The sequence below is a fragment of the Ixodes scapularis genome, unplaced genomic scaffold (genome assembly GCF_016920785.2).
Source record: "Ixodes scapularis isolate PalLabHiFi unplaced genomic scaffold, ASM1692078v2 PGA_scaffold2__306_contigs__length_199485367, whole genome shotgun sequence".
Classification (NCBI taxonomy): Eukaryota; Metazoa; Arthropoda; class Arachnida; order Ixodida; family Ixodidae; genus Ixodes; species Ixodes scapularis.
This window is the reverse complement of record NW_024609857.1, coordinates 21639846-21658870: the sequence shown is the minus strand read 5'-3', so window position 1 is coordinate 21658870 and position 19025 is coordinate 21639846. Positions and strand designations below refer to the sequence as shown.

At 45.3% G+C, this 19025-nt stretch overlaps 2 protein-coding genes across 3 annotated transcripts in view; one reads left to right on the top strand and one right to left on the bottom strand.

Moving 5' to 3' along the window:
• Positions 1–19025, bottom strand: part of LOC8034486 (centrosomal protein of 97 kDa) — a 120518-nt gene that overhangs the window by 97372 nt on the left and 4121 nt on the right. For both annotated transcript variants that reach the window (XM_042291767.1, XM_042291766.1), the window contains exons 3-9: positions 17826–17928; positions 15615–15670; positions 15412–15513; positions 14108–14221; positions 9457–9539; positions 8724–8807; positions 4149–4263 (exon numbers count right to left, since the gene is read on the bottom strand). In XM_042291767.1, coding sequence (XP_042147701.1) covers positions 4149–4263; positions 8724–8807; positions 9457–9539; positions 14108–14221; positions 15412–15513; positions 15615–15670; positions 17826–17928 — 657 coding nt within the window. The remainder of the gene's footprint in view (positions 1–4148; positions 4264–8723; positions 8808–9456; positions 9540–14107; positions 14222–15411; positions 15514–15614; positions 15671–17825; positions 17929–19025) is intronic.
• Positions 664–2634, top strand: LOC8034457. Its single transcript, XM_002409544.5, has one exon. It carries the CDS (start codon positions 863–865, stop codon positions 1547–1549), a length of 687 nt encoding a protein of 228 aa, XP_002409588.3. The 5' UTR covers positions 664–862; the 3' UTR covers positions 1550–2634.

Sequence of the window (19025 nt, the reverse complement as noted above, 5' to 3'; positions counted from 1 at the left end):
GCTGGTGGAGCCTCATTATGCACAATGTTATTTCCCGCCAAGCTGCACGACATGCAGTGCGCCAGTTTTGTAAATCTCGCAGATAAGAAAATGGCGTGCCAGCATCACCCCGTTGCGGGACACACACACTTGTGGGTGAGTACAAGTGCATCCGCTACTGCATGACAAGCACAGGGTAACCCGGGTTCGGAATGTTGCTTTCAACTCTTACTGCAAAGTTTATTACTCAAAGGGTGGGAGCATTTAAGAATGTACTTTGCCCATTGTACTGATGCAGTGGCAAATCCACACCAAGTTTGCATTTTTAACAAGGACACAATCATGCCTAAAAAGTTGGTCAATGTGTGACCATAGCGTTGATTAAGTGAAGCAACCTTAATAAAAATGGACCAAAGAATGAAGGGCAGTCATGGTTGCATCTATCCATGCGCAGCTACGAAAGAACATATCGTAAAAGCTAAAAGGCCCGCGAAATATTTTTTTCCAAGGGGGGGATTTGTTCGCGCCAGCTTTGTCCTCATTTGGTCATTGCCCCTGCTACGTATTCTGAAAAAAAAGTATATATATATATAAAATAATAAAGTTTCACTTCCAAAGTGAGCAAGGTCACATTTAACCAACGCAAAAAGAAAAGAAAAAAAAACGCATTGTCGGTAGGAGCCGGGTGTGGCAATCGGCGAGCCCCAGGCCCGAGCCCCCCGAAAGCCCCAAAAAAGCAGCGCTCGCGGCAGGCGCGCCGAGTGTCGCCCTCGCGTGGCGCACTCGGCAACCGCGGGTCAGGTCTTTTACCCCGTTGGCGGCGCACGGGAGGAGAGGCAGACGCACGGAGCAGGGACACGAGTCCGAGAGAGCGGTGCGCGATATGACGCCGGCCGCCAAAAAGAAGGGCAAGTACGACGCCAAGTTCAAGCTGCAGGTGATCCACTTCGCCGAGCGGTTCAGCAACCGGGCCGCGGGCTCCAAGTTCGGCCTGAACGAGTCCACCATCCGCGGCTGGCGCAAGGTGAAGCGGGTGCCCAGCGGCGCGCTGGTCGTCCCTGCCGCCTCGTGCTGCGCGCTGCCCCCGCACGCCCCGGCCCCGGCCGTGGCCCCGAGACGGACCCCCGAACTTGCCAACGCGCTACCGCACGAGCCGGCACGTGCGGACGCGATCCCGGCGCCCGCCGACGGGCCGCTCCTTTACCGGAAGTGTGAGCAGCCGCGCGAGCCGGTGGCCGCCGCGGCTGAGCCGGCGTCTCCGCCAACTCCGCCGCCCGCGCGGACTTTCCTGCCGACGGTGCGGCCCAGCGGCCCGCGCCGCGTGCTCGTGCGACGCTCCCAGCTGATGACGGACGGCGGGTTCCCCGAGCTGACCGTGCCCTTCACCGTGATCGCCGAGAAGGCGCTCCGGGCGCTCTACCAGCAAAAGCAGCAGCACCACGTCGTCGCGCAGCACGAGTCGTCCTACCAGGCGCCCCACATGGGAGGCGGCTGCGTGACCACGAACCGCGAGGTGTTCGCCAGCTTTTTGGGACTGACACCCAACAGACTCGTGGACAACGTGACGTGACGCTTGCGCGTGCCCTTTTTTGGGGGGAGTACGGTGAGGGGGGGTCCGGAGGGGACTTTGGCACAGGTCGTAGTCACGTGGTCACTTGTGCCAAGTCGGCTGTCCCGCGGGGACGTTTTGCGAGATTGCTAACGACGCGAAAGAAGATATATGAAGAAAAAAAACACATATTTACGCGCGCGAACGGTTCACTACTTACAACACAACAAGTGCAATACTTTCTTTTATATTTCTTTTTTATTATTATATGCGAGGAAGCGATCAGCTTTCGTGCGCGATCGCACCGGCAAAACTCGTAGACCGGCGGTGAGGGACACTTACTAACTGTATGCCTACGCACGTGGGCAACAAAATCTTTCGCGCTCGCAATCTCAGAGAAATGCATCGACACGTGCCACGCTCCAGCTCGGGTTCTATCTTTCAAACAAGAGCAGAACCGGTAAAAAAAAAACGTATACTTATATATTTATATGTATATACATGGTTCGTAGAGTGGTTCTTGTATTGCAGCCAAACCTTTTCTGCTAGCTCTTTACAAACAATCGCACCATCTTGCCTTTTTGCCACTTGTTTTCCTGAAGTCCAATCCTACGCTGTGTCGTGCCCCACAATGTAGTCCGGCATTTTTACAATGCAATATTATAGACGAATGGTTTTGTTAATGGGACAAAGTACCAAAAGCCTGAAGAAATCTGTTAAACTCTTTGCTCAACTTTTTGCTTGAGTGTTTGCACGACAAGCACTGACGTGTCCCTCGACTAGTATGTATCTTTGCCCATTTGGCTTCTAGGTGCTATGGTGGGACGATGCCTCGATCCTGCGTCTTCCTCCTTTGAGCAGTCAAACTGCCTTCATTTCTTGCCTCCTATCTGTTTTTGTCGGATAATTCGAGTCTTCCATGGGACATTCTACATTCCAGCACGCCTGTCCCTCCCTCACAACGAAGCGCTCGTGCAAACCTTTGTTTTTTTTTCTTCTCGCGCTGTGAAGCGCGTTTCATAGTCAAACCGACGTGTCTTTGTCTCCTTACTGCTGTTTTGCCAGCTGTGCAAATCTCACAAGTGCATTAAAAGAGACTGCTAAAATATCGTAGCCAGTTCTTTCAACAATCCTAAGTGATTTCAGTGGTCACGAAAGAGAAACACGAATGTGAGCCACCTTCTGTTTTTGACTGCCATTCAATGACAAGTTACGATGGAATCTCCAAAGACACAAAGACATTCAGGACATCAGCACGTTCAGCGAGCGGTGCATCGTGCCGCGCAGCAGACTCGGGTTTGGTAGGACTAAAAAAGGATGTATTTGGGGCAGTAGAAACAATGAACATTTCAAGATCGAGAGACTTCGAAAAGGGTCGTTCAAGGTCGGTTCATTGGATGTAGCTCCAACAAGAACATGTACCAGAAAAGAAGGACGTTTGAGCACCAATATGAACAAAAGCCTCTTGAACATACCATAACTAGGATTACTAGTCAAACGGTTCTTTAGAATGATTTGCTGGCAACAAATGAGGCACATCAAAGTTCATCAGTTTTCGAAGCACCCATGATTGGTAGGTATTCCTACAAAATATACACAGGAATCCCTCTCGACCTACAACACTGGCTCAGAGCTCCAAGTTCTGTTTCTAGTCCCTCCAACTGAGATAAGCTTGCTCCAAGTTTGATTTAACAGTCAACCTTTAAAAATCGACGCAATCATTCGAGTTGTTATGGCTCAACATTATTTAAAGCTTTCAATGAGCAGCAAGAGGCCCTGTGGGAGATTTCTCCTCTCTATTGTAGGACAAGGTTTTCTTTTTATGCCACTAAGTATGTTGACCATAAGCTTTTTTGTTTGGTGTCTAAATCAGCTTTGCACTTCCCAAGCACCTCCGATATGACCTGTAGTATCACATCAAACAATCTAACAGAGCTGACAGTCATGAAATACTGATTGTTGCTTCCACACAACTTTCAAAACTAAAAAGGGGCTGAGAGTTGCCCACCACACAAACTTAAACCTCGAGTGAGGGGCCGGATATAAAAAGAGATTAATATGCCCCATTCTTCTTAAGAGGTGCATCTCTTGCTGCCATTCTCATCTTAACAATAACTATGTGGAGTTCCAAAGGAGGGTCTTTACCCAAATTCATTATTCTTACAAAAATCCATATCAATGTTTTCCCTTTCATGGCAGCTATGCAGCATACAAATGAAATTCCTTGCTAATACGCGATTTGCTTACCGGCAGTTTTGCTATGCAGGGCGCAAGTTCTTCTGTTTCTTTTGCTCGGGTTGTGGTGACGTTAGAATGCCAAGCTCTGATTAGCTCTGATTAAAAGATAGTGGGTAAGCCTCAAAGCATCGGCATTCTGACGTCACCACAATCCGAGCAAAAGAAGCAGACGAACTTGTTCTTTGGATACATTTTTCTTTCTGCGTGGATGTTGTCACTTCTGTCTAAGGGTTCTGCTTCTTTTGGGAATGTCGAAAAGCATGCGAGCGTAGGTTCGCTCCTGTGAGAACCATACTGCCGTCTGACCGCTAATGCGACATTTGGAAGATCCCACCTGAAAGAAAAGTGGCCCGCGAACGATGGCGACAGACGTGGCACTCACCTGATCGGCAGCCGTCAGTGGACACACTTGAGAGAGGTACTCGACAAGAGCCAAGTGGTCGCCCAGGTGGAAGCAGCGCCCTTTGCCTTGGCTGTAGAGCCACTCTGCCTTGAGGCTAGTCGTCCACGGAAGAGAAAGCAGACGTCATCAGAAAGGGTTGGCACACGGTTACAACGAAAACACGACAATAATCACCACCCACTTGATTCGCTCAAATACGTCGCAACATCACGAGAGCTGACTACCAAAAGGAAGCCATCCTCCCCCGACTCTAGTCGTCTACACAGCTTGTTTTCAGGCAAGGAGTTCTCAATATAGTGGGTGGGGAAGTTATTGTGCTACAGTCTGGCAGGATGAGACCGACAGGAAGGTCCTCCAGTTGTCCCGTCTCCAGCATGAGCTTCCTACCTTCGATAGCGTTTCGGCATCTCGCACCCTCGAGCGTGGATGCAAAGTCGAGGCACGGCGAAAGGCAATGGGTGCGCACTGGAGGCAGGACATTTACAAGAGATACCCCACCGTTCTCATCTTGTCGGCGACCATAAAAACTGGGACGAAGCCACATATTTACGAATAAAGTCGGTGCGTCCACTTCCCCGCAGAGGGCGGACCATTCCGACCCACGGAAGGGACTTGGCAGACGACGATCATCAGAGAGATTGGACTCGCGGCTGCGCCGTAATTCCGAGCATCTCGGATGTCACGCTGGGTGCCCCGGTGTCAGAGGCGGAGGTCCCAAGCTCCCAAGCTCCCCAAAGTCAACTTTGTTTGCATAAAATCACTGATGTATACCAGCCAAAGGTTTAGTTTTTGGTGAAATAGCAAACAGTGTCAACAAAATAGATCCAGGCAACATTTCAACCAAAACGTCATATCTCAGCAGACCCCTCCCCCTCCCCTCCACCAGCCGAATGCCTACAGAACCCCCCCCCCCGCCAGTGCCTGACCCATTAATCCACCCCTGCCCGGCGTAGGCATTTTGTACGGTCTGGACGACTTGCCACTCATCTAACATATGTATGAGTGTGTATTGTTTCTCGGGTGTAAGTGTTCTTCGCTGAAGTACCAAATTTCGTCTAACACTTGGCCTAGAACGTAACTGAGCCACAAGAGTATGTGCGAAGGATAGAGCCATGACCGAGATGGGCCTGTTTGTCGAACAAGGAACTGTGGGCAACGTGATCAGCCACAAGCAGTTGGAAGCACTTTTGGGGAACGTAAGGGCTTGTGTAATGACGAGCTCTGCCGTGATAGGGTGCAGCCAAATACAGAGCCATGGATATCTAGTAGGTGTATAAGGCTAATCGTGAAAGTCAAGTAAACCTTAATGAAGTTAATGCAAGTGTGCGGGCGAGCTGGTTAAGAACTGGTATTTTTTAACCCTGGAGAGTGGGGAAACGAAAAGACAGGACAAGACAAATTGGAGATTCATGTTGTCCTGTACCGTTTCCCCACACTCCAGGGTTAAAAAAATGTAATTGTAAAGTAAACCTGGTCTGATGCTAGCTTTTACAAAAAGAGACGTGTGCTTCTTGATCAGTCTTTGCAATGAAAGATCATGGGTTAGCCTCTAGAATTGCAGATCAACATTTTCATCTATGCAATTCCTCTAACTAAAGGTCAGTTTCCAAATCCTTACAGCACTAACTCGGCACTGATAAGGAGCTGCATGAGTGCCGATTTTTCGGCAGTTTCAAGCGGAGTCGGGAGGAATGTCACTGGGAAAAAGGGAAAACAATGGTAAATGGTTTGGGTTGAGAACTTTCAGTGTCTCAGTGCTTGTAACCCCAATAAACTCTCATTTGACAATGGATATAGTAATGAGCACTAAGAACACAGCCAAAGCACCTCCTCCAAATCATAAACACTCTTGTACTCGGCATAAAGAAATGTCCACCATCAAAAGGATACTTGATTGCACTGAAGAGGTTACAATCAGTTTTTAAAACAGGTATGTTGCTAAGAATGCTTTTATTACTGGTACTAAACTCATAAAAAACACTTTCGCTGCAGAGAGTCTTCGACACAATAAGTGAGGAGGAAATCATAGTGGTGAAACATAGGGTAAAATACAGTTCTGATATAGCACTGAGTCAGTGCCAAATATCAGTGCTGATTCGGCACTGCGCTGCACATGAGAACAAGCCTTAACTCCCATTTTGCTGCTCATTGTCACTACCAAACATATTAATGCGAAAGCATTAACTGTCTCATGGAGCGGGCCGCACCAAACGGCACTTTAAATCTTTTCTCCAAGTGAAGCCAGCTCTTAGCTATGAAACCACGCGAAAAGCTAGCCAACGGCACCTAAATCCCCCGATCCCAAAGGAGCTGAGTAAAGCTGATGGATTTTCGGCTTCGGTCCCATTGGCTGGCGCAGGTCGACGAGGCTCCCATTGGCCGCTGCGCATCAGTTTCAACGACCGCTCACCCCATGGCGCTGTGTGTCCGTCAGCGCACCGTTAGCACGGAGCATCCAAGGTCAGTGCGCCCAAGAGAGGGCGTGCGCTGACTGGCGACGAAAAGTATGCAGCAGACGGCTTGCATGCTTTCACATTCACAACTCATAAGAAGCGCTTAGGTATACCTCGAGCTTTTTTTATTACGGAAACTAGTATCACTCAAACTATGTAGAAATTCAAATCGCTAAAGTCGAACTCGCATGCTCTCTCATGTGCAATTAGGACTCTGCAATTAAACTAAAAGGAGCCAAAAAGAAAAAAAAAAGATGCTCCCGAGATTGTTTGAAGAGGTCGGCAGCTGTTATAAAAAAAGACAATGGCAAACAGACAGCTTCTCTAAAAGCAATGAGCTTGGCTAAGGTTAGCCATAAAACATTTTTTTAGATTGGCTGATTACAGTCTATTTTAATTGTTTATTATTACAATGAAAGACGAGCTTACGAAGTAGGCATTTTTCTAATATTTATGCCAACGCAGCTATCATAAGAAAACAAAAATAAATGAAAGGCGTTTACAACACCCTGTAATGCCGAATTAGATATGCTTGGTAGAAGAGCGTGTTGGTTAAAGTCATGGATGAAGAAAGAATAAACAATTAAAACAGGGACAACACAACCACATCTTTCAACTAGCAACAGACGAGTAAACTTTCAACAGCGAGCAGTGGGAGTAGGGGAGAGAAGGAAAGATAAAACACGCGAAGTGCAAGTCAGGGTGGTAGGGTTATCTCGGATTTTAAAAATTCAACCTCAGTTTTCGTCAGCAGGAGGGATGGGTTTGACACGTTATTTTTTGCTGTGGTCATGGCGAATGATTCTATGATTTCCCTGCCGAATCTACTGTCATGCCCCCCAAGGATTTTTGTGTCATCAAAGAGGGGATGACAACGCAAACACGAACGGGCATGTATGACTATGGGATGATAAGAATCTGGAGAAGCCTTAGAAACTTCGTTGTGATGTTCGCGGAGTCTGTGATTGGTGCATCTGCCGGTCTGTCCTATGTATTGATGGCCACAGCTCAATGTGATGGAATAAACTTTCTTCTCTTTGCATGGAATGAATTTCTTTTCGTGTTTGACAGTGCAGCCAATCGGAATCCTGTTCAACAACAGGATTCCGATTGGCTGCACTGTCAAACACGAAAAGAAATTCATTCCATGCAAAGAGAAGAAAGTTTATTCCATCCCATTGAGCTGTGGCCATCAATACATAGGACAGACCGGCAGATGCACCAATCACAGACTCCGCGAACATCACAACGAAGTTTCTAAGGCTTCTCCAGATTCTTATCATCCCATAGTCATACATGCCCGTTCGTGTTTGCGTTGTCATCCCCTCTTTGATGACACAAAAATCCTTGGGGGGCATGACAGTAGATTCGGCAGGGAAATCATAGAATCATTCGCCATGACCACAGCAAAAAATAACGTGTCAAACCCATCCCTCCTGCTGACGAAAACTGAGGTTGAATTTTTAAAATCCGAGATAACCCTACCACCCTGACTTGCACTTCGCGTGTTTTATCTTTCCTTCTCTCCCCTTCTCTCCCCTACTCCCACTGGGTATAGTCGGCTGCTCGCTGTTGAAAGTTTACTCGTCTGTTGCTAGTTGAAAGATGTGGTTGTGTTGTCCCTGTTTTAATTGTTTATTCTTTCTTCATCCATGCCGAATTAGAGTGCAGCTTTTGAGGAGGAGGAGGGAAGGGTACTGAGGGGAGGGCATACCCCTCCTCACCTCCTCATCCTCCCTGATACTCCTCCTCCCCTCCTCTTCCTCGTCCTGCCTTCCTCCCCTCATCCCTCAAGCTGCATTCCTCCTCTCCTCCCCCTCCCTCCTCCTCCTCCCACTACCCTCGTCCTCCTTCCCACGCGTTGCATCATGGGAAATGTCCCATAATGCACCGCGCGGTTACGCGGACGGCAACACCATTCAAGCTGGAAACGGGCACCTAAGAGTTGTGCTCTAAGAAAGAATGATAAATCAAACCGATCTTAAAAGGAGACATTTTTAGTCCAGCTTGTAAAGATGTCTCGCAACACTCAAAACTATTTTCTCAAGAAAAAATTTAAAAAAGGAATTGTAAAGGTATTTTATTATCTAGACTGACTTACCTCTCCCTCTGAGTCACTACAAAGTCATCCAGAACCCTCAGCCCCAGGCACCAGTTGATGACGTAAGGCCTGTAGTCAAAGCCACTGCAGCCACGGTCAAGGCTATGGAACCCTTGCACTATTGAAGACAGAGCATACTAGATATTTTTTCATGAAGAGCGTGAATTTAGAAACTGTGTTGCTACCACTGTTTTGCCCTAACTTTCCATTTTTTTGTATCGTGTCCGAACAATTTGACTACTATCTGACATTAACAAGTGCACCACTAAAGAGGCGTCAAGCTGTTTGTGGGTCACTCAATCTAGATAAATAAATAGATAAATAAATAAAAATACTAAAAACTCCTTGCATAAGAACGGAAATGAAAAAAGATATCCATCAAAAATTAGGTCCATGACTGAGCCACTCGATACAAAAAAATGTGATGGAGTTCAGACATACTAAACGATCCTGAATAATTTCAAATGAAATAAGACCATGCTCCCTGTCTCTCCTATGATACTGTGGAGGTTGCACACACTCCCAGCCCATAAATTATAATCATGCTCATCCCTATCTAAGAAGTTTCGGAAACTATGTGCTTACACTCCTGCTTTCGTCAGCCCTTCGCATAACTTCCGTTAACTAGTTGGGAATAGCCCGACGGGCGACTTGAAATGGTTAATACTTGAAGAAACATTAGGTTTTAACTTGATCCGCGGCATCGTCCTGTCGGGCACAGGAGAAAGGATACACGATGCCGCCAGTCATGTTGACGCACGGGTTCCCACCAATAGAGAAACTCTCCAGGGAGGACAGGTGGGAGAGAAAGGAAACCTGCACAGATAAATGCAAGCTTTGACATAGGTACAAGTGTACGAACATACAAAAGTGGCCACATTTAGTAAAGGTGATGCGAATTGTGCCAAAAACCCTGCTCGAGCAAAGTGAGGTGTGTAACTTGATTTAGAAAGACCACACGTAAGTATGAAACACGGTTACAGGCTGCTGGTTGCTAATCAAACGAGAGTTTGGTACAGGAGAGCAGCGAGATCGGACGGCAAGCCAGAACAGTCCCAGTTTGTGAAACCTCCGCCCACAAATAAATCGCTTTAAAATCCTCTTCCAGTGTTGTTGCAGAGAATTATAACTGAGCCACCGCCGTTGTTCGAATTCAGAGAACTGAATTCTGCTCCACGCTATCTTCTGGCGAATTTAAGCAGCGAGAAGACTGAGAGACCGAAACTAGGGTGCAAAAGAGCGGCCAAGTCCCACCAAGAAGCGACGCGAGCCTCTGCGATGGGCGTAAATAGCGAGTCATTGTGAGCCGGTCTGACAGTGGTGCATTACCCAGAAACACGTGGTTGTAGAAAAAGCATGCCACACTCTGACGTCTCCTTTGAACGTGGAGCTCTTGGAGCTTTTCTTCCTCTTTGTTTCGGCATGGAGGATTGTAGACAGCCTCACTTCGCCATTGAATAGTGTGGAGCAGAACTTAGTTTTTTGCAACTTAAGAACTGCAATAGCCATTTTCTTTTTTTTATATTTGCCATATAATTGGAGATAATCAGCCTGTTAATTATCACTTTACTTCTATACCCTGACATACATCGCAGTCATCAACGTTATACCGAATTACTTATTTTTTTTTTCCTTCAAGCGCTCGTTCCTTAAAAATTCATTTCAGTCGTATGTGAAACACTGTGCACAGGGTGCACGTGGTGTTTGAGAGCATAACGGTGGTTTCAGCAAATAAAAAGATGTTTCAAATAAATATAATATATTGACACGAAATTTCGTACAGATACTGTTTTCTATTCATGTTCTCGAACTTCATTCGATAAAACCACCTAGAGCGGCAATGACCAACACAATGCAGCTTCAGAAACAACCGCATGCCCTGATCATCTGGTCCTTGTTGATGTTGGTCATAGCGTCCACAATAGCAGCCTTTAGCGACTCTTTGGTGTTGTGAGGCTGCTTGTCGGTCTCCCTCTCGATGACGCCCCAGATATAGTGGTCCGGGGGGCTTACATCTGGAGGTCTAGGAGGCCACATGTTGGAGATGATGTGGTCATGGAGGTTGTCAGCCAGCCAATCTTAGGTCACGTGGCTCGTGTGGTATAAAGCAGAGTCCTGTTGAAAAATATGCGGCCTCCTCTGGGCCACTCCGTCTATTTAAAGTTTCACCACAGTGCCCATTGTCTCAAAGTAGGCATTCAAGTTGACACTGAGGTCTTGTTGGGAGAAGTGCAGTGGCATGACGTGACCTTTGTTGCTCACAACGGCTAAGACCATGACATATGACAGATACTTTGTCTGCATGACTATTGGGACCTCCTCGGAGCTCGCACAAAGCCACCTGTCATTCCTCCTGTTGACCTTTTGGTCTTGGTAAAAGTTGTTCTCGTCAAAGAAAAACCAAAGCACGACCGATTCCTCAGGGTGCTTGAGCTTGCATTCAACAAGCGCTTGGACCAGATGACACGGATTTCCTGGGTTTTTTGGGACACAAACTACCCTACCCTCACCACGTACGACTGGTATCCAAGGTCCTCGTGCACCACAAGCCTGATAGCAGATTCTGCCACCTCGAGCTGTTTGGCAGTGGCCTTCATTTACTTGCAGGGGTCGGCGTTCACAATGTCCTGCACCTGCTGGATAAACTCAGCCGTCCTGACAACGTCTGGCCGCTAGGAATGTTTTTTTTTTTTTTTGCTTGGTCACAGATGCAACGTCTCTATCAGAATCTAAAAGTTCTTTTCTGACCTTGAAATTGAAGGGCCTTGACATATTCAAGAAGGTGGCTATATCCAAATCACTGTGGTCGGCGGCCAAGGCAACCAGGACGGCATGCCTTTTCATTTCTTGTGCCAGACCGGAAGCTGCCATTTTGAAATTGATACACTACATGGATGCCAAAGATGCAGTCAAAGGCGAAGTCAAGCGTGACAGATGTGGTAAGAGTGTTAGAAACGTATGCTGTCAGAAATAAGTGTTGAAAATAGAAATTCCTACCTAAACTTACCAGTAAAGCCCTGCATATCCGCAGACTACCTGTGGATCATCCGCGGATGTTCACAGTTAACTGGCGGATGTGCGTAAAAATTAATCAGGTTTGGTTGATTGCGGATCGGACGCAGATGCCAGAAGCTGTGGATGAAGATCGGATGTGGATATACGTGGGTTCAGATCAACATTTTCGCCAAGGCAACCCATAAATGTGTGCGACCGCAGAGTGAATAAGTGACCGCACCATCAAATGTTTTGGTAGAGAAAACTACACTCTTTTGAAAAAAGGTGCCAATCAGAAAGAAAATTATTCTTTGCGGTTAGAAAGACCTGATTCGCACCAAAGATCGCTTTAGAGCATTCTATCTTGCAAACAAATCCTGTCCCAAGAAAAAATAAAGAATGCAGGAGCATCAATTGCCCTGGGTAAGCGTGTTTCTGTTTGGACGGGAAAGAATGGAAAATGTTCTTCGGGCAAAAAAATACCCAAAACGTACAAGCCACAAGAAAGTAAAGGATGCATATGAGTGGGTTCTTTGCCTACGAGTGGATAAATTCAATCTTCTGGAATGGTGGAACTTGCACCAACACAAGTTTCCGTATCTTGCCTTTGTAGTGCTGTTCAGGCATGCCGTCCCAGCATCAAGTGCACCAGTGGAGAGAGACTTCTCATTAGCAGACCTTGTAACTCAAGAAAAGCAAACCAGTCTGAATCCGTCCATTATTGATGGTATTCTGTTTCTTCTACACAGCAACCTTGACAAATGAAACTGGGTGTGTGCATGCATTTTTTTTTTCTCAACTGCTGGCAAAGGGTTGTTATTTGTGTGGTTCAGAGCATGCGGTTGTGGGTTTATATTTAAAACTGAAACCGATAGGAGGTGTTGCTATTATAAATATTGTGATATTTTACCAGTGGTGAGTGGCTGCCTTTCCTCTCCCACTTTCTTATTGTTAGACCTAAATAAAATGACATTACTAGTCTGTCCTTTGTTAATTTTCATGTTTAGAAAATATGAGTCTGCTTAAAGTGGGTGTTACAAAGCAAAAAAAAAATTAAAATTTCCTATTTCTTGAGCGCATCTTTAGGGCAGAGCGTTGCAGACTCCCAAGACAATCCAATAACTGCGATCATCTTTCGAGTGATGCAAAGTGTCTCTGGAAGGATGATCGCTTATAACATAAATCTAGTCATGTGCGAGTAGTGAATTTTGAGTTAGAAGCAAATTCAAAGCGAATAGTGGTTTTGACAGAATATTTTCTAATTGAATATTGAATGAAACCGAATTTTCATTCAATATCTCGAATGAAAACCCAGCTAAACTCGTAAAGTTTCTTCTCAAGCTTCTACTTGTCCATTTATAAGGTAATTTTAACCTAATTATATTTATGGACTTCAGAATGTTCGATGCCTTGGGATAGCAAATAAATGACAGATTTTACATAAAATAAAACCTATAGAGATGCAAGCTATACCTAATTGAATGGATTTACAAATCTTGCTATATGCAAATATATTATTTGTTCAATCTCGAACTTGAAAAAAAAAAAATTCAATGATGAATGCAGGTTATTGGGGCATTTCTGCCTAACAGCCACAGGTTAAATTTAAAAATTTTACAGGAATGTAAAACTCAACACTCACAAATTTTCCGTGTCTTTTTAAATACAACAAGCGTGGGCGTGAACCATCCTGCTTAGAAAATACGCTTTCCTCCCAAGCACGCGATTGCGATATTCATACTTTTCAAAGTATTGATCGCGGTGGGTTACCCCGTTGAGTGCGCTTCTTACCAAGCACCGGTGCACTGCGGAAAAAAACACCCGCGAAAATCACTTCTGCGGGTATTGCTTCTCCGCAGTGCACCCATGTTTGATAAGAAGCGCACTCACCGGGACTAACCCGTCGCGATCAACACTTCGAAAAATATGAACATCGCAGTTCATCTAGAAGCGAATATCGAATAATGTATTATCCAAAATACAGAATATTCGCACAACACTAATAAATACGATAAAACAGAACATGATGAAATGACTTGCACTGTATTTTGACTCGGAGTTTTTAGCACAAAAGCAAGCAGACAGGCTATAAGGCAGCACCCAGATGCTTTAACTTTTCATTCTCGCTTGAGTCTTATGATGTAAAATGAATGCGCAGATTGTGTGTCGGATGCGGTTCGGGTGTGGATACAAAGTCAGCGGATGCGGATTGGGTGCGGATGATCAAACTGTTATCAGCACGGGCCGGTACCTATCAGGGTAATAATTAATATCTTTACAAGGTGACAATGCCTAAACAACTACACAGTGCCCCAAAAATGTAGTTTAAACGGAGATACACTTCACCCACAGCTAAAACCAGAAAAGACTCTCTTGAGGTCCAAACTTACTTCCGTGAGGTCCGTAATTTTGTTCTCTGCCACGGAGAAGACACACAGTCCGCTTGGAAGATAAACTTGAGCCTTCTGCAGGGTTGTGATTTCATTCCTTTTCAGAAGAAGCGTCTGAAAAGCAAACCAGCAAGAGGGTGAGGATAGAAACCATAGTGACACAGACAGATGCGCTAGGCTCGCAATGCTGGTTCTCACGAGCACCAGCCTCTGCCAGCGCTCGTGGCTTGGGAGCCACGAAAATAAAGAGAAAGAAGTTGACTCTAGCCAAAGCTCTGGTTCGGACGCCTGCATTTTTCCTCCGGCGTTTATAGAACACCGCCGACAAAACCATTGCCATTTCCAGGTTACCAGGCACAAGCAGCCCGAGGTTGACAGTGTTCAAAGATGCTACACAGGAATATATTGAATTCCACTTGAAACGGAGTGCAACTCGGATCCTCTAGGCGGCTGGTGACTTCTGGAGAAATCCGCCGGGGCCGGAAATCAGTCCTCATACTTTCCAAGGCTAGCAGAGCACCAACTGAGCTAACTAGGATTCATACTTGTGTAAATCTTTGCCACCTTGCGGATCTTTCCTAAATCATTATATATCTACTCAAAGGCCATTCCAAAAGTTTTGCCTTTAGTTGTTCCTTTGCCTAAAACTTTACATGGTGCTGAAATTTCTATGCAGTCTTGGGTAGGCCCAAAAGCAAGAGCAGTCGGGTCGGGCTCATATGAAACGGTCATGCAACCACTTAGCCGTCAAATTTAATGGAGTTTGTTGACTTGGTACATCTCAAACACTGGCGGGCAGGTAAAGATGCAGGTGTTTCCTGAGGGTGGGGTCAGCATATCAGATGTCTGAGAAACCCCCCCCTCCCATCTTCCCCACCCTAAATGTTTGCACATGCGAAATTCAAGGGGTGTTCAGGACATCCCAGCCCCACCTCTAAATCCGCCACTGCTGGTGGCCATTGCGATACAGCCTTCCCTTTTTAAAAATTTAGTAACCTTTTTATCAACAATATTTTTTACAAAGTTTAAAAAAAAATTAACAAGCATGATCCATCTTTTCATTTATACTATTCTCTCTTTGAAGTAGTGGTCAATGCCCAAGATGGTCATTCCGGAATGACCCGTGACGTCATGGACTTTGTGCGCAGAATTTCAAATAAATCTCTCGCCGTCAATATCCCTTTCAAAAATATTTTTCAGATAAAATTTATTTTTTGACTTGCGTGTCCAAACTGGATTGTTGAAAAAAAAAAATCTTTTTCTTTCAGGTGCTCTTTAACGTAAGAGGAAGGAAGAAGTGGTACCTTTAATCGTGTCAGGGATGTGAGATCTATCAGAGATGGAATTAAGTTTCCAGAAAGGTCCAGGTAGACCAGGGTGGTGGAGAATTGGATGTTCTGCAAGCTCTGGATCAACAAAGTATCAGCACACCACTCGTTAGGACAGTTCTCTCTTTGTCACGACGTGCATCGATGCAGTGACTTCTGGAGTAGTTTCAACCACTCACCTTTATTCTGTTATTGGACAAATTTACAGAAACAAGGTATTTCAAATCTTTGAGCGCTGTAAGAAAAAGTGAAGCAAGAATTGTAGTAAAACTGTAAAGTTCTTCTGAACACGAAGCTGGAAAGTCAAAGTGGGAAATAAGGAAAAAAAAAACAAATTTGCAGTAAAAGTACATATCTAAGCACATAGAAAAGAGTCATTGACCTGAAACATCACAGCTCTTGTATTTCTAAAACAGAAACAAGTTTTTATAAACACCAGTAAGCAATTGTGAAACTTGCTACAACTATACGAAACAAGCTACATGTACCAAACTGTCAGATGCGCACTGTTTTTATAGCAATAAAATGCTGAAGCAAGTTGAGCGTAGTGCAATTTGGTTTATTCACTCAGAGCCTTGTCTTTACGTGCGCATAAACAGCTTTGGAACCTTCGTAATGGGAAAGATCAACATTAATAAAAATAGAAGAATTAATGCATGCATTATTAAAATATGAACAAAACATCTTGACTTCAGAAACCACACTATTCTAGGCATGAATGAAACATGTTACTGTATTGAGCAACGGTTGCCTGCAAACAATAAAACTGTCTGCAAACTAACAGGTTACAGTTTATCTGTAGTAATTAAAATAATAGCTACAAAAAGACAATATCCCTGTCATGAAATACTTTAATTAACAAAACATTTCTGCATAATCCAAGTATCTGATTGATTATCAACCGCTATTGAGTGCCATGGGGAAGTAACAAATTCCAGCTTAGGTCTGAGCAGGCAGCAATAAGACATGCATGGTAACTGGCCCCTTTTTCCACTACTCATTATGAAGTATATAAAAAGCTATGTCCAATAAAAGATGAACACCAAATTTGACAGCCAGCTATGATGTTTCCTTCCCTTTCAGGCAGCATTCTCAGATGAGGGAGTGGTCGCAATCCATGGCTTGCATTGGACGTCATGTCGGACGCCATTGCTCCGTACCATGTTCCAGCGCTTTCTGCGGCATACCTTTGGCACCATTGAATCTGTTCTTCTCCGCAAGGCTTGCAAAGAAGAACAAATTCGATTTTCCGAAATGTATGCTGCAGAAAGTACGGGCAGAGGAGCGTGGTACGGAGCAATGGCGGCTGGTATGGTGCCATATGACGTCACATGCAAGGCATGTATACCAGATTTCACCAGAGAGTAAAATAATTAAGATAAAAAGCGACCAAGGGACATGAAGTATTTGTGTTCATAACACTAAGAAGATAAATTAAACACATCAGTTTCAGGTGCTTATGCACAGGGCACAATGCTCTCAATGACAGGAAGCTATACGAAATAAAACATACCAGTGGAGCGTGAATGTCACTGTACTCATTGCAATGTCACTGCAGTATAAAAATAAATAAAAAAAGAATCTTGCACATAGCTTGTGTGCAATGCAAAATGGCATTTTTATAATATTTGGTTGTCAGAGAAAAATAAAGAAACAATCTTTCTTGCACTTGAAATGTGTTTGTTTTGATAAAATAACCAAAAAACATACAAAAATATTGTCGGAAATTTATCCGCCCGCTGAGGTGCTGCCATTATGTGTACATCCTGGCGGGTAGCTTTTCAGGAAGCTATTTTTCTGAACTCTTCAATTTACAAACTTATGGCTCTACTTTAATCGAGCAGCGGTGTTGGCTTTCCCCACCAAGCAAGCGGCTACCGGCAGCACTTTCAGTTGCTTCAAGTCACAAGACATTTTTCCCCAGATTTCACCGGGTCACCAGAGACTTAAAATGACATGAATTTTCAAGATGGTGGCGAATTTTACCATCTGGCAACACTGCTTGTAGCCATTGCCATAGTCATCCTAGTGATGACCCCCACGACCTGGTGGCAGTTACAGAAATGCATTGGCTTAAAAGAGGAGGAATCATGTTTTTTTCTAGTTTTTATGCCAGGTGGCACAAGTTACCACCCATTATAATGAATACAGCCGTTAATATCCATCCATCCAAATGTTTTTGAGTACCAATCATGCAGCGGGGGCCCAGAGGCCTATGCTATGAGCAGTTTTGAGGGGCATATGCCAACTGCCTGAAACATTAGCTTGTTGGCCAGTAACCCAAAATGGCCAGAAGTGGCTTAAACATCTCCTCCAGTCAGTCAATCTGCTGCCCAAAACTTTAGCGTGCCCATATAAAATGCCCTTAAGATTCAAAAGTGACACCTCACCTTCTATGCAGACGAGCACATTGTTCGAGAGGTCCAGGCTGGATAGCTGGGAGAGCCTTGCCAGGGAGTACATCCTCGTGATTTGGTTGTGGGTGGCAGAGAGCTGCAAAGGGTTAGGGTTGGTTTGCAGTGATGCCCTTGTTTCTCTGATGTACCCAATCTCATCACTGCAGCCTTTAGTAGTGACGGGACAACTATAGAACCAGGGCACCCGAGGTTCTTAAAGGCCGACCTACAGAATTGTCTCCTGCCGGGCAGAAAACCGGTTGCAAGTTTTCTTCTCTCCATTCTCTCACACACTATTCACTCCTCCTCCCCACGCAGGAGCCATTCCCAGAGCAACTCCCCGCAAAAAGGAGGAGGGTCTCCCTTTTTCTCGAATGGAAAGGAGGAATTAGGCAGAGTTTTTTTTCCTCTCTGTCGGCTTGTCTGTCTTTATGACCCATTCAAACATTTGCATTTGCTTAAGACTGGGTTCCTGCGACCTCTCACGACGAGAGAATGAGGTGACCCTGGAACTGCCTTTTACTAGAGCAAAGGCTTTTCAGTATGTACTACCTATGAGATATGGTCGTTTATAACAGCTTTAGAGTGTCATTAAGTACCGACCTCGCGCCCACACAGAAGCTGGAGATGATCACGACAAACTGGGAATGAGTGCTTGCTAGGTCCGAGAGCAGAAAAGCGGGTGAGGCACACGGTAGGGTAGGTCCTTATTTGGTTCGATTATAGGGGTCTAGCAGAACCTCTGATTCTTAAAGCAGCTACGCTGCTCTCGTCAAGCCTGCTTCCCACCGGCGTCGTCGCATCGAGCTCCACAGCATTGCACCGGTGCACGCACATAAAGCTTTACCACCTTGCACCAGGATTGGAGGAGCAGCCTACATGGAGGGACACCTCGGCTAGCCTAATAAGCTCAAAAGTTTGCCGAGGTGGCCGCTCGATAAGTCCTTCGTTTATACTTCAAATGTTTTAAAAGTAGGGGTGGCCGTTTATTGTGAGAGGGGCACGTGCTCGGCATTCTACGATAAATATGCTTTCACCGCCATCTTTAGCAGCGAAAAAAGTGAGCTTCAACTATACCAAATTTAAGCTTGGGAATAACCAACCTATGCAGAGAGAAAGTTGTCTGCTTCTTCTGTAGGAGTTGCGGTGACGTCGGCACGACGCCGAGCTCTGATTGGCTTTGATTGAAAGGAT